Source organism: Rattus rattus, chromosome 3, assembly GCF_011064425.1.
Source record: "Rattus rattus isolate New Zealand chromosome 3, Rrattus_CSIRO_v1, whole genome shotgun sequence".
In the NCBI taxonomy this organism is placed as follows: Eukaryota; Metazoa; Chordata; class Mammalia; order Rodentia; family Muridae; genus Rattus; species Rattus rattus.
The window spans coordinates 127366204-127387930 of NC_046156.1; the positions used below are offsets into that span (position 1 = coordinate 127366204).

Sequence of the window (21727 nt, forward strand, 5' to 3'; positions counted from 1 at the left end):
ATAGCAACTAACACAGACCCCACACTCTGCCTCCTAAGCTGGTCCCATCCCAGTACTGCCATGGCTCAGCGACAGTGAGACTGATGGTGTCCACCATGTTCAGAGATCAATGTGAGGGTAAGAGATGCTCTCTTCCTGTTAGAGGTTGCTCAGGTCTGGGGTAAGGGAGCAGTTTCAAGACAGCACCTATGTCACTAATGAGAGGTGGGTTGAAAAAGATCTCTCACGGGATTGCTTCTTTCCCTCTGAGTTCAGTGAACAAAGTCTGAAGTGCTGACTCCATGATGGTGTAAGATGAGGACAATGTAGGAATCCATTGCTCTGGCTTGCAGGAATAGCTCTCGTATTAAAGTCTAAGTACTATTCCCCAATAGTAACCACAACGGCAGTCAAACTGATGGTTCCAACAGCAATGTGGAGAACAAGAAACTTGCAGAGTTTTGTGTTTGTATGGGGTAGTGAGATAAAGTGTTGGAGATTCAAAGATTAATAACATTTTAACTTAGATGAAAAAATGAACTTAACTATTAGCTTATAAGAAAAACTTATCAGATGTTAAACACAAACTTACCTGTAATAATTTTAAGTATCAACTGGAAATAATCTAGAATCACATGGAAGATGGGCCTCCAAGAATGTGAGACTGTCTGGGAAGGATTATCTTCATTATGTTAACTAATGTGGGAAGACCTATCCATATGGGTGGCACCATTCCCTGAGCTTAGGATTCTGAACTGTATAAAAATAAAGAAAATTAATGGGAACTATTGTGTATACCTTAATCCATTGTTTTCTTAACAATGCTCAGTTCTCAAAAGCCTCTGTGACTTTCCAGCAGTGGTGGGCTATGACCTGGACTACAGACCAAACTGTCTCTACTTTAAGTTGCTTTCTTCGGGGTGTTTTATTACAGCAACAGGAAAGTTAACTAAGACGTTACCTTAACAGCCTTAAGATTATCCCATGGAAGCTAGGAGAGTGGGGAAAAAGAACACAGTGAAAACTAAACAAGGAGCAAAGATATACAAGTGAGCTCCTGTGTTACGGTTTTTACAACAAGTAAAAATGGGTTAAATTCACCGATCAAGGGCTGAGACCCTCAGACAGATGGCAAAGGGTGTTTAGCACTATATAATTCAGAGGAATACATTGAGCCCAAAGGTGTAAAGAGAGTTCACAGTTAAAAAAAAAAGAGGAAGAGGGAAATATAAAACAATGGAAATTAGAATCATCAGTCTTAGTAGATGATTGTGCCTTACAGGGCAGCGCTACACGTGCTGAAGGGAGAAAGGGAGAAGAATATGTACTGGATGCATTTGCTTTTATTTTTACTAAAGTAAAATGCAAAGGAACACTTTGTGTGCTTCAGAGTTTACAAAGTTTAACATTTCCCAGCCTGGGGAAATGATATCGATACATCTGAAATAATCCCCATCACAGTTAATTTTCTTTCTGGCTTCACTGCTTTCAACTTGGAAGGAAAGAAGAAAAGAGAGAAAAAGAAAAATTCTTCTTAAGATTTTCATGTCTCACAGATGAAAAAAAATATATATATAGCCCTTTATTTCAAGAATATATATTAAAAAGAGCTGGTTAAAGAAAATATCTGACATCAATAATGGATTTTATGCCAAACTATAGTAAATGGCTAAAATAATAGGAAACTACAGAGATGAACTGATTTGCCAAGAAAGAAAAAAATGTAGCAGCGATTGTGCTGGGAAGATGGTTCAGTGGTAACAGCAGCTATGGCTCAAGCATGAAAAATTGTGTTCAAATCCCCAACATCCATGCAAAAAGCCAACATGGCCAGCTGTCAGGAGAATCTCATGGTGCTGCTGGCTGCCAGTAATGGGAGAGACCCTGTCACCAAGAAAACTCATAGGCAGCAATGGTGTGGGGAAGGCCACCGCCTGTAATAACAGGAGGCAGGGCCAAATTGTTGAGACTCCAGGCAGAATTTAGAAAGGTCGACTTAAATTCTGGTTCACTTAAAAACAAAAACCAAAACAACAACAAAACAAGCAAACAAAAGAACACACCTCAGATTCTTAATACAGAACTCAAACTTATTCTCGCAGGAAGCCTGTGGTGAAACTCTTGAAAATATTATTATGCAAAATCTAGTGGTTGTATTTTGTGATCTCGGGTGTTTTGTGCGTTGATTTGTCACAGAACAGGAAGACTCGGGAGTCCATTCCTCCTTCTGTGTCTATTTATTATAACTAGATCGTCTTCAGTATGGCTTTCTAAAGGGCTTTTAAGAAGAAAGACCAGCATGACCTAGAACTCAACACAAAAACCAACCAGAACACACGTGGTGGCGCGTGCCTTTAGCTGCAGCGCTCAGGAGCCAGAGCTAGGCGAATCTCTGAGTTCAAGGTCTCAAGTTCCAGGATAGTCAAAACTACACTGTCTCAAAAAACCAAAACCATCCAATAAACGAAACCTCGGGAGTCTGGGATTTCACCACGTGAAGCCCCATCTTGTTCCTCACAGATTCAGCCAAAGCCTGGAGCTCCATCCGGGTGCACAAGCTTATTTCTTGTGTTTAGCTCCAATTGCCTATAGTCCCAAGGTAAGCAACCTCTCTTCGTTTTAATTTTGTGTTTTTAAGCCCAAGAATTTGTAGACGGTTTGTAGACTCTTACACCTTTAAAGGACTTGATACTGACGAAATTAAGGGAACCTCGCCACCTGGTGGCACTCATGGTGTGTGACAATAAACTGGCCCCTTCTGGTCTGTAAGAAAGCTTTTGCCTAGACACTTAAACAAAAGGGCAGAGCTGACCTCTCCCCTGGGATCATGTCCCTGTCCTTGCTCAGGTTCCCAGTCTGGAGATTTCATACATTCTTTGGGCAAGGTACCCACCGATGATGGGACATAATGTTATCATCACACTCGAGAAGCACATAGCCAGTTACCAGTCATCCACATGGGCACACGCCTGCGCGCGCTTGCACACACACACACGCGCGCGCACACACACACACACACACACACACACACACACACGCACGCACATGCACATGCACACGCACACATACATGCATGCATGCACACACATAGGCACACTCACGCACTCACACACTCTAATGTTGTAGGTGAGATATTTCGTGATTTTTATGCTGACTGCATCCAGAGCTATCCTCATCTGCACACAGCCCTTGAGCACTGGGTTTCACACCCCTGAACCAGATAACAAAGGTGAAAATTGTCAACTGTTGCATAAACATTTAGAGACTGAACATCTTCTAGATCTCTGTAAACTGGTACCAGGTAGATCATTGAAAGCCTACAGCGATCTCATTTGGGGGAACAAAGCAAGTCCCTCAATGAAACACTGGTGTCTGTGGCTGGGTTTTTGGCCTGAGGGTGCTGTGTTCTAGCTGCCTTTCTGTCACATCTGCCCTGAGGTTTCTGCAGCCAGGCCATACCCTAACCAGTTTAATCACTTTCCTGGCATGCCTTCGACCTAGAATATTACTGGGCATTTTAGGGGTGTGTTTGATCACTGCAGCTCGTCTAGTTAATTAAAAAGGCTCCAAAGAAACTGGCTTCTTGATCCAGGTCCATCAAACGCTCATTCGTCACGGAAACAAAAATCCTGTCATTTTCTTTGAGCTCGAACAGCCCCCCCTGGTAGATGGAGTACAGTCCGTACTCAGCTTCTCTGGACCAGCAGCTGTTTCTGGCACTCTTCATCAGCAGTATGGGGTCGGGGTAGCTGGTGTATTTGTAGATGTACTGCACCATCTGTTTGATCCTCCCTCCGTCCTTCGAGACTGTTTTGGAAGCTTCTTTAGCCTCCTTGAACCGGTAGTACGTTTGGGAGTAGATGTAATACAGGCCCTCCTCCTGGATCACCAGCTCTCCGTTTCTCAAGTGCACATGGTTGAGAAATGAATGCCCTCTCCGAGAGGACTCCCAGGTTTCTATCTTCTGGCCCAAGGTCTTTCCATCCTTGGAGACTACATGGAAAAGGAAGAAAGAGTTAGCAGGAGGCAGTTTGCACCGCAGTGAGGAGATACCTTAACCCCTCTGCACAGCCAAGTCTTTTCCTTGGGCTCGCACACCACGCTGATCCAAAATCCAACCTCTCACACTTTTCATCAAAGTGTAAGCCTTACAAAGGCTAGTCACGTGAAAATCGGGTGGCTCAGGGACCCTTTTGACCTGCTTGCTGTCTGTACCTCTTGCCAGCTACGCCACACCCCAATCCACCAAAGGGTCAGGGTTCCCTGTGGTGTCAAAAGTGTCCCTGTGGTGGGAGGTCCCAGTGCTTGGTGATAAAGACAGAGGCGGTGGGTTAGATTATGGTGAGGACAAAGATTCGAGGTTTTGAGCTGGAAGAGTTGATACAAGAGGAGGAGGGAGGGAGGCTGGTGGAGGGGGGGGGGAGAGAAAGAGAGGGAAGAGAGAGGAGGAAAAGAGAGAGAGAGAGAGAGGGAGAGAGAGAGAGAGAGAGAGAGAGGGGGGGAGGGAGAGAGAGAGGTAGGGAGAGAGAGAGAGAGAGAGAGAGAGAGAGAGAGAGAGAGAGAGAGATGAAAATTACTTCAATGATTAAAAATGTCTGAGCATGCTGCCTGCCTCCCAGCCCTTGGGAGCTTGAGACAGAAGAGCTTGGAGTTCTGAAGCCAACCTAGGCTCTGTGAACCACTGTTTATAAAAGAGGAGAAGAAAAGTGGGTAGGAGGGAAGGAGGGGGGGAGGAGAAGACGCAAGAAGAAGCCACAGTAGCAACAAAGGTAGCCCAGTGGGATGCAGTGCTCTCTCATGCACACGTTTCCTGAGGCCAGCTATGGCGGAGTTAGCACGCTCCCTGGGTGTCTTCTTGTTTCACAGAACAGTCTTCTGAGACTGGCTCACGGCTGCGCACTTACAGTCACAGAGATATCTCAGATAGAAGTTAAACCACTTCCAACCATTCCGGAGCCTCACAAATGCTAGGTGTCATCCCCACCCCGACCCTGCTGCCAGCCCCCCATCCCCACCCCAGCCCTCGTGATCCTACTTGGAATTAAGGCTAAGTTGCTTCTCCGAGTGATCCCGGTAATGTGAGCTGCCACTCTCTGGGGTCTTCTACCTCTGGGCAAGGGAGGAGTGCTTAGCTGCTTTTCTAAAAGACACAAGACAGAAGAACATTAGCGCTTGTCAAAAGACACGGTTGTGTCTGAGCTGGCATCCTGAGCACAGGGTCTTCCCAAACTGATCCTTTGGTTTCATAAAGCAGCCCGAATAGTGAGTGGGGCTGGAGAAGTGGCTGCTCTCCCAGGAGACCTGGGTTTGAGCCTTCCACCCACATGACCGCTCACATTGTCTTAACTCCGGTTGCAGGGCAAACAAGAGGATTTGAGTTGAGATTCTTGGCACCCACCTAAAAACTCAGGCCTGGCCACATACCCAGGAGAGCTGGGGGATAGACAGAAACTCTTAAAGGAAGACACATGGCAACCTCTTCTGACCTCTGAAGTGTGAACACAGGCACACACCTATGCACACACATGTGCACATGCATAATATAAATCTTATACAATAATGTCTCTTTAAAATTAGCTTCAAATCCCCATGCCTGCCTATGTTTGGCTAAGATAAATTATATTCTATCAACCAACAAATATTGGCAGGGACAAGAAATGATTCCACACTATGCAGAGCTACAAGGGTGAACTATGGATTCTGCTGAGTCCTCAAGAAACTTACCATATTTTCTGGGCAATACCAGTTGAAAAAATGACTATTTATGGGAAGTGGAGGTAAGGGGTAACCCCTAAGCGGAAGAAGGGCAGAGTCCTAGTTATTGGAGAGCTGAGGTCAGGGGAGGGTTTGCAGAGGAGATGTTGAGAACTTTCCAGTTACTTATCCCTGTAAGTCCAAGAGACCAGCACCTCTATCCCAGGCAACCCACTAAGGGACAAGGAGAAAGCTCACCAACCATCAAGAGACAGAGGCATGCACATAAGTAAGGCAAAGACGGTCAGGCTCTGGGTCTGCCATGATGGAAGAGTGTTTCCAGAGAGCCGAAGCCAAAGCCCAGGGAGGAGAAAAGAAAGAAGTTCAGGTCGAACTTGAAGGAAACCAAGTACACAAGACTCAGGCTGCCTTCCTAAGATACTGGAAGGTGTAAAGAAATGTTTCATGATCAGGCCAACATAGATCGAGGTCTGGTTTGACAGGCAGAGGGAGAGAAGCCGGAAGCTGATCATCAAGTTACAAGGTTGAACACGGTGGTCCATCCTCTAGGTCAAGAGCTCCGGAAGCAAAAGCAGGCAGTAAGTTCTCACAGGTAGGCAGTGAATGAGAAAGGAGAAACCATTTCTGTCTACCTGGTACTCGTTATAAACCACTATTAATGCTGTTCTTGTTATTTTAGGAAGTCACGTTTTCTTCTCAAAGCAAAAATCTCCTGAGCTTTGAAGAAACCCGATGGACTATGCATGGCTCTGAAGTGAGCATGGTAGAGAGGAGTGGATGAATGGAGGGGCAGTGTGGGTATCTGTGGAGGATGCATGCATCATGTGCAGAGGTCAAAGGAGGACGTCAGGTGTCTTGCTCTGTCTAACTCTCCACTTTGGAGCTGGAAGTTGCTCGTGGCTACCCAACTCTTCCCCTAACAGCTCTAATAGTACAGACATATGTGAACCATCTCACCCCAGGCAAAATGGTACTGAAGGCAAGCACTGGGGAAGTGTGGGCCACTCTACACTGAGGTGGAAATGCAGAATATCCAATATGGAAACAACCATGGTGGCCTGAAAACACTAAACACTATTCGTCCACGTGACCTCCTGTGTGTGTGTATGTGTGTGTGTGTGTGTGTGTGTGTGTGTGTGTGTGTGTGTTTATTCAGCAGCATGCTTGTGGAGGCCAGTTTTGAAATGGTTCACCATGTACATTCTATGATTCAACTCAGATTGTCAGCTCCTATATCAGCTGAACTATCCTTTTAGCCCTAGATGTCGTGGTCTTGATCAGCAGTTACTTTATTCCAAGGCTTGAAAAGCACCAGCCCTGACCTCCTGGCCTTCAGGGTTTCTGCTGAGAGGCCAGAAATTACTCTGACAGATTGACCTTTGTGAGTAACTTGGCACCTCTCCTTTATAGCTTGCAGAATTCTTGAAAATATAGAACATTTCCTAGACGTGTGTGATGTTCGGACAAGAGCTACTGGAAGCTCCGCCTCCTTCCAAAGCAGCGTGGCTCCTGAAGCAGCCACATTAGCTGTGAATTCCTAAGAGCGGCTGCCTGTTGGGAGAATGTTAAGGGCTGAATCTGAGGTGGAGCTGCAAAGTCAATTACAATTGGTCTCAGAATTGCCAAGGTCGATGTGCCCACCCACCACTGACCTTCACGGTTACGTGAGAGTCAGGGCATGCCTGCGCCTGACCCTTTGACCCTTTGCTTTTAAATAGACAGATCCAGTTTGCATTTGAGATCATTGCAAGTCTATAGAGAAGCCTGGATTTGAGAGCGAAACTCTGAACCTTTAATTTTCTTATTATGCATATTTTTTCATGGTACCATGGTTGTCTCCCATAAGAACATTGTCTTTCAAGTACACACTACGCACTGAGCAGATTTCCCATTCCCCCGCCTCCCTCCTACCTCCCACCTCCTGTTGGTTCCTTCCATCCATAGTTTCATTTCTGTTTTCATGTCATATATACATATGTACATAATTGTGTATATTTATATAAACTCTGGCATCTTTGCGTAAGAGAAATCATGCAATAGTTGTCTTTTTGAGAGGGGTTTGCTTCACTTGGTATCTCTTCTTGCATCCATTTTCCCACATATGATGTAACTTCATGCTTTACAGCTGAGAAAGTTCTGCTATGTGCTTACCACACTTTGTCTTCGCTTCCTCTCTCACGAGACACATAAGTTGGTACCACGTCAACCATGCAAGCGTCTCTGTGGTATCTTGATTTAGTGTTCTTTATGTACACTGGGTTATGTGGAATATTCGTTTTTGGTGTTTCGAGGGCCACCATGGGGCAGTAATGCTTTAATTTCATGACGTCTCATTTGTCAGTTAGTGGAAACACCATGTTTTTTTTCCATATTGGCTGGACTGGTCTACATTTCACCAGCAGTGTAGAAGGGTTCCCGCTTCCACCAACGCTTGCTGTAAGTACCATTATGACTGGGGTAAGATGAAATGTCAGTGTTTTAATTTATATTTCTCTAATGCCTAGTGAAGATAAACATGTACTTCGTGTGTTGTTGGAAATTTTGGTTTATCTTTTGAGAACTGTTTGTTTGTTTATTGAGCGGGCCATATGAGTTCTTGAGTGCTCTGAGATGTTTCATGCATTGTAGATATTAACCCTCTATCTTATGTATATATGCTAAATGTATATATGTGTGTATATGTACATAGGTATATATGTATATATGTATATATATGGCTATGCATAGCTAGCAAAGATTTCTTTCCCATTTTTCAATAAATGATGTCCTTTGCTGTACAGAAGTGCTTTAATTCCATGAAGTCCCATTTGTCAGTTGGTGGCATCTGTGTAACCAGAGTCCTTTTCAGAAAGTCCTTGCCTATGTTTATTTTTTTCTCTGGTAGTTTCAAGCTTTGTATTAGGGTCTTCGATGCCTTCTGCGTTGTTTATCTACTTTCACTCTTCTGTGTGTGGATGCATGCATTGTTTCTTGAAGAGACTTTTCTCCAAAGTGTATTTTCGATCTCTTTGTCAAACATCAGGTGTCTTAGTTAGGGTTTTACTGTGCGAACAGACACCATGACCAAGGCAAGTCTTATAAGGACAACATTTAATTGGGGCTGGCTTACAGGTTCAGAGGTTCAGTCCATTATCATCAAGGTGGGAGCATGGGAGCATCCAGGCAGTCATGGTTGAGAGCTGAGAGTTCTACATCTTTATCTGAAGGCCACTAGGAGAAGACTGGCTTCCAGACAGCTAGGATGAGGCTCTTAAAGCCTATGTCCACAGTTACACACTTTCTCCAATGAGGCCACACCTATTCCAACAAGGCAACGTCTCCTAATAGTGCCACACCCTGAGCCAAGCATATTCAAACCACCACATCAGGTATTTGTAGCTCTGTGGGTTATGACTGTTTACTTTATCCTATTTCAGTGATCTACCTGTCCATCTTTCCATCTGTGCCATAATGTTTTTGTTGTTATGATTCTGTAGTAGAACCTAAAATCAGGGATAGTGATACCCCCAGCCTCATTCTTTAAGCTCAGGATTGCTTTGGGTATGGGGGGCGGGGGCTTACATGCTTTGATATGAATTTTAGGATCATCTTCTCTGTCCTGTGAAGAAGGTCATTAAGACTTGGCAAATTTTTCACACACAGTAATGTTGATGTGGTGGATGAGGAAGCAGGACATGGATGAGATTATATGTCACACACAAAGAGACAATCAAGCTAAGTAAGAGTGGTAGAAATAACAAAATGCAGCAGCTTCCATACAGATGTATGTGCCAAGGAGAGACTTCCATGAGCCAAGAGTTGAAACAGAGTGAGAGGGGCCAGGAGAGCCAGGGGCAGGCTAGACAAGCCTGGGTAAAGGCACAGTGAGGACTGGGGTAGAGAAAAGACAGGATGATGAGCCTTAACAGGATGCTGAGCATACGGACAGCCTGCCGTAGGTAGCACAGATGAGATCATGGGTAGGTAGAGAGTTTGCAGGGGAAGGACTGAAACACCGAGGGGTTTGGGGTGAAGAAAAGCACTGTGGTCAGAGGCAGAGATGATAGGTAGATTTTGGAGAATTTTATCTATTTTACTTCCTGCCGAGTCCTAGAGCATACTTAAGCTGGCTTATTGATAGCAAAAATAATCAAGTCAGTGAAGAAATTGAAGTAGAAGGAAAGTTCATATGAGAAAAAAAGATAAAGAAAGAATGAAGTTCTGACCATGAGGAGGCTGCGAAGCTTCTCAAGTCCTCGGTGCAAAGACAGAGTCAAGGAACAGCTTAAGACAGAGAGTGAGTAGCGGTCCTCACTGCTGTGCATGTGTGGGAGCAAGGAGAGACCGCAGAGCTATTCAGCTATGACATAGACGGTAGCAAATAAAAATGACAAAATGTACTACCTGGAACTGTAGAGATGGTTTTCTCAAAGGTTCTCAAAGTCACCTACAAATAGTAGTGAACAAGAGGGTTAATGCCCCTAAAAATGTAACAGAATACACATGCTCCTCTTGTCTTTCCAACCTGGAACAGGACACTTCTGCAGCGACATCAATACAGAAGGACTTCTTTTATCTAAGCATAGGAGTTTGGGTGGGATCTGGGATGGATCGTGAGATACCATAATCAAAGGACAATCTGAAAGCTCTGAGTGATACTTGAAGCAGCTAAGGAAGGGAGGGCACAGTTACTGCTTAGGTCAGTCATGTCTCCAGGGCTCCATGAAGCTGATGACTAACCATGTTCCTTCTCTCTGTGTGGACGTGTGTGTGCACGGTGTGTGTGTGTGTGTGTGTGTGTGTGTGTGTGTGTGTGTGTGTGTGTGTGTGTGACAGAGCCAAGCATCTGGAGTGATTATGTAGACCTGAACCTTGCCCACAGATAGGCTCACTCTACAAATGTCTGACTTGGTGCTTGTTATTCTCTACTTTTGATAATGCTAAGTTCATGCCCAAAAATGTGGTACCAAAGTCCCATACTTTTCTAAACATCTTGCAACCCCCACCACCACCCCAGCTTTTGTAGTAACCAATGGAGAAAATCAGTCCAAAAGAGAACACCGAGTCTTTCTGTTTGGGGAGCAGAGCCTGGTTTGAGTCCTTATGACTTCTGAACGCCCTCCACTCATCCCTTGCCCCTCTCAGGACCTGTGCCATCATTGCCTCCTCACTGCAAATGTAGAAGCAGAGCAGCTGTGTCCTAGACCATAAAGCAGAATCTTTCTGTCTTTCCTTTGCTCCAACCCTTCCCTCAGCTGAGCGAGCATTCACTGGAGTCGGCCCCACTGACTCCGGAGAAGGGACAAGGAGTAAGGTGGACCTGAACACTCACCTCTCTTTTCTGTTTGTCTTTCTTTTATTCTAGGACAGGAAGGAAAGAAGAAAGGAGAAGGGAGAAGGAAAGGAAAGGGGGTAGGGGGTCAGGTGAGCATGAGTCAAAGCTTTTAAGAAGGCTTACACTCATGTGGAGGGACCAGGGCTCCAGCTGCATATGTAGCAGAGGATTAGTGTATCTGGCATCAATGGGAGGAGAAGCCCTTGGTGCTCTGAAGGTCCTATGCCCCAGTGTAGGGAATGCTAAGGCAGTGAGGTGAGAGTAGCTGGGTAGGTGAGGGAGCACCCTCATAGAAGCAGGGGGAAGGGAGGGGATAGAGGACTTGTGGAGGGGAAACTGGGAAAGGGGATAACATTTGAAATGTGGATAAATAAAATGTCCAATTTAAAAAAAAAAAAAAGGCTTGCGTTCCTTAGCTGATCTGACCTGCGATGACTTTATCTATCTGCAAATATATGTTTCAAAAGCATAACCATGATTCCTGGGAGCTGCTCTCAGAATGCAATGGGATTCTGTTCAAAACGGGCAGGTGTTCCCAGGAGATAGAGGGCCCCGTGTGCCTGAGCGGAATAGGAAATTCCCCCTCACGCGCTCACATCCACCTGCTCGATGTCCTCTGCCTCCCAGTTCCTCTCGACCCTGGCTGTCCAGGATGAGTCTGTGAGGTTGAGAGGGAAGCAGTTGAGATCTATCACTGATAATTCCCTTCTATCTTCTCCTTGGTTGGTCCTGGCACCTGCTGGCACCTCAGCCCCCAGGCTGCTCCCTAGTTCATGTCTCTCTTCTGATGGCTCACTGAACCCCTTAAGCAAAGGCTTTGGAAATCCTTCACATGTGTCCAAAGCCTGGGCGTTTCCTGACCCTCCTATGCAGTCATCTTCACAGCTATTTCTGCACAACTCATTGTGGGTAATGGCACCCAGCCAGGGAGTGTACACACAGTTGAAAGACCAGGCCATTTGACACTACGTTCCAGGTGCCATCCGGACTCTACTGTGAATACTGCTTAAGTCACCCACTGGAGCCCTTATGGTCAGGACAAAACTATTTCCATGGAACAATGGACTCCCAAATATGTCCGACACAAAGCATCGTCTTCCCACGCTGGGATTTCCCATTCTATCCTTAGACGGTGATCTCATATATGCAGCCTCTTAGTTTGCAAAGTATTTTTAATATCAGCACCTTCATCTGACCTTTTCAGAAAGGCAGACGGCAAATATTTGTAAATGCCATCTTATAAGAAGGAAGCAGGCAGAGAAGGAACTGATTTGACTTCATCTAAAAGTAAAATCAGTTAAACACATTCGGCCAAATGAACCGTTAGCCACACGAGCTTTCTGTCAGAGATCCCAGCAAAGCAACTTCGGCCGACAGACGCCTTTTCCTAACTTGTCATTTGTTGACAGTGAATTGAGATAACCTCACCTTCAACTCCTCAAAGTATCTCTTGTTCCCTCACCCCATTTCTTCTTCTTTACGTGCGTGCAAAAAATAAATGTGTATTTAATTTTAGAGGTCAGCCATGGGAGAAGAAGAGAAAACATCATCATTTGGGCCTCTTTCGTCGTCTAAATGATAACGAATGGCGAAACCACTAGGCCACCTTGAGCGCATGCCCTGTCTGTGCCAGCGTTCACAGAGTAAATGCAAAAGTTAACCTACAGGAGGCGCTGTACAGTCAGCCAGGGCTTTATCCGCTGTCTAATATCAGACAGAACACCATGTTGTCGGGGAATCACTTAAGCACCCTGGGACTTGGTTTCTTTGTTTGCCAAATACAGATTTCCAGGCTTGAAGGTCTGCAAATTCTTTGTTCTTGCTGTAGTGATTACCTACCTCTTCAATGAGCTGATACAGTTGCCTCTTGACCTGCAAGCAGGGTCTGTTCAAGATCCCCTCGTCAGTGGAGTCCCAAAAATCCCCGTCTTCTTTTGAGAAGCAAGCTAGTCCGATTTTGGAGTAATTGTCCTGTAGCTGGGTGGAGATAGGATATAACAGTGTGGTGAACAACACATGCTTTTTCTTTTTACCCATTTTGGAAGCTAAAAGAACGTGGGCAATTTGTGGTTTAAATAAAAGTAGGCCTGCCACCCAGTGTCCACTGATTCTATCTAAGCAGCTGGATGTGGTAGCAGGTGTAGGAATAGGCCAGGCGTCCTGGACCACAGTGCTCTAATCCGCTCCACCTCTCGAAGATGGTTGTCTTTCTAACTTTCCCTCATATGCACATGTTTCTCATTAGACCTTTGTGATGATGACTAAGTTTCTTCCAGCTCTAAGATGATGTGACTCTTCCTCCAAAGCTGGAAACCTGACTGTGTACGCGAAGTGGGGAGTGGAGTCCATTTAAATGCTCACATTTAAATGCTTAACAAAAAGCAACCAACCATTTGGTGAATGGTGGATGTTCTGCCCCTAACCACAGCTCCAGTGACTGAGTAGATTGTAGTTAATGGCATTGTTTCTACTCTGGTTGGACCCCATGGTACCACTAGGATTCTGCACCCCCCAACTCACTGGTTGTTCTCAAAGTCTAGGGACTGATTGAGGAGACTTCGAGCACTACTGAAGGCGTTTTGTCAGGGCAGCAAGCCAGTATTTATAGTAGCCTCATAATTGCCGCCATAGTCCTTACCCTTACCAATGGTCACTCCTTAATGTTATAACCCCTATTCTCACCACATAGCTGCCACGAACCAGCCAGAGCACGCTCATTACCTCAGACTGTTACCAAATCAGGATGGAAGGGGGACTAAAGGGGAAAGAGGAGGAGGATGAAGAGGTCCTTGCAATTAGTTTTTTCTTCTCTTCTTTCCCCTTTGGCTTTGTCTTCCTCACAGCTTGACTACACAGCCTCTACTTCTCAATGCCTGTTGACAGGCGCCTGTAACTCAGCTAGCTGGGAGACTGAAGCCGGAGACTCGCAAGTTGAAAGCTTGTCTAAGCTACAGAGTACTTTCAAGGCCAGCCTGTACAAATCCATAAGACCCTTTCTTAAAACAACACAGAAGAAAACAAAAGTGGAGTTGGGGTGTAGCTCGCTGGTACAGCGCTTGTCTAGCAAGGGTGAAGAGTTGGGGCCTGGCTCACTGGTAGAGTGTGTGTCCATTGTGTGTGAAACCCTTGGTTCTATCCCTGTCAACTGTGGATTTAAAACATCTGTAGATCTGCCTTTAACTGGAGTATGTTTTGAAGAAGCTGGGCTCTAACTCACAGATACCCACTTGCCTCTGCCTTCTGAGTGCTGAGATTTGAGGCTTGCCCTTCCATGCCTGGCCTAAACTTAATACGTCTGTGTATTATTTAAATTTAGTGTCCTGCAAAGTTTGGGGTGGTGGTAAATTTAAGACCTCACCCTTCCTATAGAAAAACAACCTATTGATTGATTGTTTGAAGGATTGAGTGATTGATTGAGTGATTGATTGATTGTAAGTCAGGTCCTCATATGGTCCAGACTAGGTTCACACTTCTTTGATAACCAAGGATGACCCTGAGTTTCTGATCCTCCTTTCTCCCTCCTCCCAACAGCTCTCCTGGTGTTATGTGGTGTCAAGGATTGAAGCAGAGCTTTGTGCTTGCAAGGCAAGCACTCTATGATCTGAGCTGCACTCCAGCACCAAACCATCTCATTACAAAACAGCAATTCCATTCTGTCCAGAATCCCATGGTTCTACACTCATCAAGGTACCTCTAAGCAAAAGTATAAACCCAACTTAATGGATTACCAGTCGTTCACTGTTTAAACCAAGCAAGCAGCCTCAGAGACCTCGGTGGAACACTAATGTCCTCAGAAGGGAAATTTTGTCTTCCTCTTTCCTTGCAGTGGGTTATCTCAACAAAAAAAGGGTTGAGAGCCTGGAAAGTTAGGGCCCAGGGCAGGAAGCTGCTGTTGTTGCTGTGGTCATTCTGAGAAGGTGTCTAAGTGTCCTCTTGTAAGAGAAAGTAGAGTCTGAGAAAGACAAAGTACCTAGGAGGAGAGTAAGTCAGCCCAGCCCAAATTAAACAGCTGGCTAGTGTCCAGGATGACTTCTGGTAATTTCCAGAAACGATTCCAGAAGCTAGGAGGGGAAACCTGGATTGGGTCGGCTTCTGAGAAGGTATAAAAGTTAATGTGATTGAGTTATGGTAATGGTAATGAAGGGGTGGGATGGGGTGACTCAACGGTAGAAGGAAAAATACACTAGAAGCTTAGGGAATTCTTAAGAAGACATGGGCAACTCAGAAAACATGGAAAAGTAAAGGACATTTTCATGAAGGTAAAATCAAATTCTCTCCCCAGCTAATAATAATCTTAAAAAAAAAACAAAAGAAACAAAAACAAAAAACCCAAAATACTAAACCGAAAACAATAGTCCTGCATCCACCTATCCCCTGGCTGACCCTCTGTGTACATGATTGGGATCAGACTGTATGCCAGACCGTGGATATTTTCTCTTAAGATTATGTGGAAATGACGTGTCTTTGAAATCTATGGTGGTAGAGTTCTTGTCTCGCTTGCCCAGTTCCTGGACTCTTAGAACTGCAGACTTCCAAGGAGACCATATGTGTCAGCTTAGACCACGTTTAGGAGATTTGCTACAGAAAATTTAGAAAATTTGTAAACTTTGAAAAAAGAAAGGTCCACTTTATCCCACCATCTTGAGCTCACAGCTCTCTCTGCTGTCGTCGGTCTTACTAGATATTTTTCTGCATAAATAACGATTTATTTCTGGACAAAGGAAATGCAGTGGGGAAGCTTCAACACCCCCCCCCCGCTAACATTTAGCACCTACAGGTGTGAAACCAACGCTGGTCACAAAGGGCTGCAGATTTTGCACTGAGGTTATTCTGGAAATACCTTTGCCTCCTCTCTGCCTCTACATCCTTACTTCACCACATCCTTTCTGCCTCAAGAAACGTGTCCGAGTGAAGAGATACTAAGCTTTATTTGAAATTGCTGGATTTTTAGGCAGAATTTTGAAAACCTTAATTATACTCTCAGACTGCAGGAGTCAACGGAGGATCAGGTCAGTCTTAGAGTAAGGCCACCTTGTCAGTTGACACTGTCTACGCTTAGGACATGCAGCCACAATCTATAAACACAGCTGAGTTCAATCTCTTGTGTAAACTTAGAACTGAAAAGTAGTAATAGCTGGACCCTTTTTCTCAGGGAATTTACAAACCTGGGGCAAATAAGATGACTCAAGGGACCAAAGTATTTACAAACAGCCTTCCGACCTGAGTTCAATCCCCAGGACCCACACGATAGAAGGCAAAAACCTAACTCTTCCAAGTTGTCCTTTGATACTCACATATGATGACCCACAAACACAAACAAACAAACAAATGTAATTTTTAAAGAAAGAAACCTACAGACTTAGGATACAGAGACAACTCAGTCAGGAAAACGCTTGCCAGACAAACTTGTGAACTTGAAATCCATCTTCAGAGCCCACATAAAGTAAGTGAGGCCTAAGGCAGGTGAGGATTGCGCATGAATCTAATCCCAGCACTCAGGAGGCAGAGGTGGGCGAGCCTCTGAGTTCAAGGCTAGTCTGGTTGTCTACAAAGCAAGTTCCAGGACAGCCATGGCTACACAGAAAAACTCTGTCTCAAGAAGGGAGAGAAGGAGAGAGGGAAAGAGGGAGAGAGGGAGACGGGGGAAGAGGGAGAGAGGGAAAGAGGGAGGTGGAAGAATGTGTCTGGAGTCCCAATGTCCAAGAAGAGGAGAGAGATGGATTCTTGGGGTTGGCCCTTAAGAGACTACTAGGTGAGTTCCAAGTTAATGAAGAAAGCCTGCCTTAAATAATAAAAAGGAGGAAAGGAAAGGAAAGAAAAGAAGAGAAAAGAAAAGAAAAGAAGTAGATAGTATCCAGGAAATGACATCAGAGGTCATCCTCTGGCCTCACACATATGCACATACATGTTTGCTGGCACTCGCACACATACACACACACACATACACACACATACATACACACACATACACATATACACACATACACAGAGAGAGAGGGAGAGGGAGAGAGAGGGAGGGAGACAAGGGGGTGGAGATTCTTGATCAGCATGCTCTATAATGAAATCATTGTTAGCCATAATTTTCATAATTATTTTCAAATAAAAGGAGAGCCAGCCTCATCCCCTTGGGAAAATATCTGACTGGGATAATGAAATTCCTGCTCTCAGGATATACAAACTACATTGCCCCAGTAGATCATTGCTATCTGAGTTTTGCACAGCTTGTTTTTCTGGAAACTCTCCCTCACCATGCACTTCCTAACAACACAGCAGGTCAGATGTTGCACAGTGCACTGGGCAATGTGCACTGTGCAGATTTTGTGAGTGTCAGGGGAGGGAGAGACGCAGAGCAGCTCCTGGTATCCACAGCCCTGGGCTCCAGCCCTACCCTGGTTCCAAAGCCGTGTCTGAGCTTGGATAATTCATTTCTCCATCAGGCTCTAGACAAGGGAGTGGGGCGTTCACCGTCCCTACCACTTCTCAGCTCTCTAGAACATATGTTTACTCAACATGGGCACACGCAACCTGAAGCAGAGTTGGTTTTTACTCTTATCAGGGGCTTTCCTGAAGTTGTATCTAGGTTCTCCTGGTACAAAGTCCAACTGTTTTCCCACGAGGAAATAAATCCTGTTTGTAGATCACTAACCAAGACAAGCCTGACCGAAGGAAAAGGCGGGAAGGAAAGCCAGGCCATTGTGTTCACACTATTGTCAACACAGGAACTCCACAGGCTTAAATCAGTGCATACGCCTTTAAAAATTAAAATAAAACAAAGGTGTGTGTGTGTGTGTGTGTGTGTGTGTGTGACAGAGAGAGAGAGAGAGAGAGAGAGAGAGAGAGAGAGAGAGAGAGAGAGAGAGAGAGCATGCGTGTGATGCAGGGTCTCTCACTGGGGCCTGGAGTTCACAAGTAAGACTATATAGACCCTCAGCCAGCAAGCCCCAGGGATTCTTCAGTCTTCTCCCCAGTACTGGGGTTACAGGTGCATGCTGGGTAATCAGGATCAAACTTGAGTTCTCACACTTACATAGGAAGCACTTCCCTGACTGAGCCCCCCCCACCGTAAAACATATTTCAAATATCTGGCTTATGTCCACCCCACCCTCACACCCTCAGCCTTGTTGGACTGAGAAATGTGATAATTTGTGTTAATGTTTTGTCTAGGCTCCGCCCCACAGTTACCTGGCAACAGCCAGGTGTGCCTGGCTCACTATAAAAGGGGTGATTCTCCTCCTCCTCTCTCTCTTGTTTTCTTGCTCTCCATCTGTCCTCTTTCCCCTTCCCCCTCTCTCCACATGCTCATGACCACTCTCTCTCTCTCTCTCTCTCTCTCTCCTCCCTCCTCCCTCCCTCTGTCTGTCTTTCTCTGTCTCTACTACCCTCTCAGCTCCCCTCCCCATGCCCTCAGGGGGAAGGGATGCCTCAACTTGAGCCCACAGAAGCACCTCCTTCCCACACAACTGACTTCACATTCACTAAATATATTCCTTCCCCCATCTTTTTGTAAAACACAGTATTTGGTTCCATGACTCGGATTAAAATGAGATTGCTGCAGCCACAATGCAGAGTACTAACCACTAACCAATCACAGGGAGAGACAAAATGCTAACACTTTGAGCTTCTACTCTGATTTTAGTTCAGATCCATGCTATTCTCCCTGACAGCTTTTCAAAGTGTGACTTGTCTATGTGAGAATTTTTCAGATCCACCTCTTTGTCTGGAGGACAGTGGTTATTATAGACTCACAAGTGGTCAAAGTGCAGACAGGATAGATGTGTGTTAAGCATGGGGTAATCTATGCCCCTCATTTACCTCAAGGTCCAGGCAACTGCAGAGCAGTCTAGGGGATTAGCTCAATCAGTGAAAGGCAACAATGAGTTCAAGGTTCAGTGAGAGGCGGAGAATAAGGGAGAAAACAACTGGCATTTATCTCTAACTGCCAAATTGTATGTGCCAAAATCTCCTCCCCCCTCCCCCCCCCCCCCCCCCCCTCCCCCCCCCTCCCCTCCCCCCCCCCTTCTCCTTCCCTTCTCTCTCTCCGTCTTTTCCTCTCTCTCTCCTTCCCTCTACCTCTCTCCCTCTCTCTTCCTCCTCTTCTCACTCCCATTCTCCCTCTCTCTACCTCTCTCTTCCTCCCTCTTCTCTTTTCTCTCTCTTCCTCTCTCTCCCTCTGTCTCCCTCTATCTCCCTCTGTCTCCCCCCACCCCAACACACACACACACAAAAGGAACTCTCCAGCACTTCACAGAAAGCATTTGTGCAAGGTGACAGTGCTAACTGCACCACTCACAGACACTTTTGAAATGCTAGCAAACTTCCTCAGGGGGTGCCAATATATCCACTGGTAGCTTTCAGAGCCTGTTCTGTAACTACAACTGCTTGGAAGTCTGCCAACTTGCAGCTTTACAAAGTCCTCTCTTTATTAGCAGTTAGAGTCTACCGCTGGGACAGGCATATTTGAGTCCAGAGCTAAGCTTTCAAAGAGCAAGCAGAGGCAAAGCAGAGACAGGTACCCAGCTGCTGCTGAGACCACATGGCTACTAACCTGCTTCACCTCGTTGTTGAAGTACATGTAAGTCACAGCCACAGTCAAGGCCTGCAGGAGCACCTGCAGGAGCACTATGCAGATCACCGTCATCGTGAAGTGCTGACTGAAGCTGGGGCTCTTCAGGTTCCCGGTGGAAGGCATGCTGTTGTCTAGGTCTGACTTCCCCCAGAGCAGCCTTGCATGCAGCCCTGCAGCAGTGAGAGGGAAGACCTCAGTTAGAAAACAAATTGCTCCCGTAGTTTCTTTTTACTGTTGAGAGCAAAAGTGAAAGTGAATCTACAGCCACGCAAGTGGGGGAGGAGGTTATATCCACCCTACGTCTTGGACTGAGGACTTAGCCCTACCACTCCGAGAGCTCACTCTGGTGATACAGGTAAGCCCAGTTCCGGGGCTTTGAGATGGCCCATCCCAACATCTACCCCATCTAAGAACTGCTGGAGCATGTGAAAGTCAGTCCTGCTCATCCGAAGCTGCAGGATCTCCAGAGCACAGGGCAATAGCACGGTAACTGGGAGGAGTCTCAGTGAGGATCCAATATTGAAGGTGTCACAGAAGTCAGAGACCTCAAACCAGACCAGTGACCATCGCTGTGGACATTTGCAAGAGAAGATGTGTGGACAGAGGGATATCCTGTGGGACACACTGGAACGCTCTACAGATTCTATGATGGGATGTTTTCTATGCTTTGTTTTGTTTTATTTATTTTTGTTCTCTGTATTTTTATTTTGTGTGGGGGTGGGGGAGTTACAAGGCAGACAGTGATTACAAGGGGACAGGGAGATGAATGGGACTGGAGTGTATATGATATGAAACTCACAAAGAATCAATAAAAAGTTCATTTGTTTGCTTTTAAAAAACTTTAAAAAAAATCCCAGCTGTTGAATTTTACCAATGAAAAGTTGGGAGCCAGATGCTGGGATGAAAACCTACTAGCTCACAGGCAGAGAAAGCACCCAGCTAACCTTCCTACTTTACCCATGTCCCAGAAGGAAAAGGCTCCACCAACATCCCAAAAGGAAAACACTCTTCTTCTCCGTGCTCAACTCAAAGATTCAGAGCTTTCTGTTTAGTTCACTCCTGGTCAACTGGTTACTTGCTCCGCCTCTTGACCTAGAATTGACTTTATTTGGCTCTTGGATTAAAGTGTGTGCTAAGGCTGAACTACACCCCAACTACTTGTTTACACTAAACGGAAAGCTCTAGGATCAAAGGCTGGGCCATAGCACAATTACAAACAGTTTACAATCTCAGGTTCACAATGTGACCAAATGTCCTGCAACAACCACCTCCAGCTCCCAGACCATTGTTGGTGACTCTCTGAGCCCTGGCAGGTTCTAGCAACAATGTTGCTTTTGCTAATGGTGCTAATTTCTATGCACCATATGACATCTTTCTGGCTGGTATCCCATCATGAGGAACAAAAGGGAATCCATTTGAACTCAAATTCTCTCAGGTCTGCAGATGCTCCCTGCCTTGCAGAAAGATTCCTTTAGTGACTACTTAACTGCAAAGCCAAGACTCCCTCCCAGCAAGGGAGGGCGTCACCTGTTTAAGGGCCTTTAGAAGTAGTGCTCTACTGTGGTGCTGTAATTAAGTTACCATCTTCTTGAGACAGTCTCTCACTGAAACTAAAGCTTACACAGGATCCTCCTGTCTCTGACTCCTGAGCCCTGCCATCACAACCACAGACCACCAGTGTAGTGATCCAAGCTAAGGTCTTCATGATCACACAATGAACACTTTACCATCTCCCCAGCCCTACCCATTGCCTCTTTTTTAATGACTTGGGAGCTTGGGAGTTTAAAACAATGTTTCCACTTTGCTTTTATTTGGTTGGTTTTTTTCCTTCTTTTTTTTTTTTTTTACACTTTTTAATTATTGAAAGGGAATGAAGAGTAGCCTGTAAAAATAACATAAACCAAATCCTTTGCCCATGTGTTCATAGCCACATTTTTGTTTCTCTTTCTTTTCTAATAGTATTTTTCATATTCCTTGACACTTTATACAATGACATAGTCAATTTCAGTTGTCAACTCAACATATTTGAAAAGACAGAACATCAATTCAGGAGTTGGTAATATAGAACCAACCTCTGGGAATATCTGTGGGGTATTTTCATGATTGTTAATTGACATAGAAGGACCTAGACCACTGTGGGCAGTTTCATTCCT

The 21727-nt window shown here is 45.3% G+C and overlaps 1 protein-coding gene across 1 annotated transcript; it reads right to left on the reverse strand.

Annotated features, from left to right (window-relative positions):
• Positions 1–3059: 3059 nt before the first annotated feature.
• On the reverse strand, positions 3060–19796 carry Tnfsf10 (TNF superfamily member 10). The gene is made up of 5 exons (XM_032898584.1): positions 19554–19796; positions 12848–12985; positions 10078–10120; positions 5015–5119; positions 3060–3972 (listed from the first exon to the last, which is right to left on the reverse strand). The coding sequence occupies exons 1-5, from the start codon at positions 19695–19697 to the stop codon at positions 3527–3529; spliced, it is 876 nt and encodes a 291-aa protein (XP_032754475.1). The 5' UTR covers positions 19698–19796; the 3' UTR covers positions 3060–3526.
• Between the last annotated feature and the right edge of the window lie 1931 nt (positions 19797–21727).

Bases quoted from the DNA above. Each gene is read 5' to 3' on its own strand.
- Tnfsf10 (XM_032898584.1), bottom strand. From the start codon at position 19,697: ATGCCTTCCACCGGGAACCTGAAGAGCCCCAGCTTCAGTCAGCACTTC. The intron at 10,121-12,847 runs GTAGGTAATCAC...TACTATTTGTAG, and splicing joins TGTATCAGCTCATTGAAGAG to GTGACTTTGAGAACCTTTGA. The intron at 3,973-5,014 runs GTAGGATCACGA...TTTTCCATGTAG, and splicing joins CAACTTAGCCTTAATTCCAA to TCTCCAAGGATGGAAAGACC.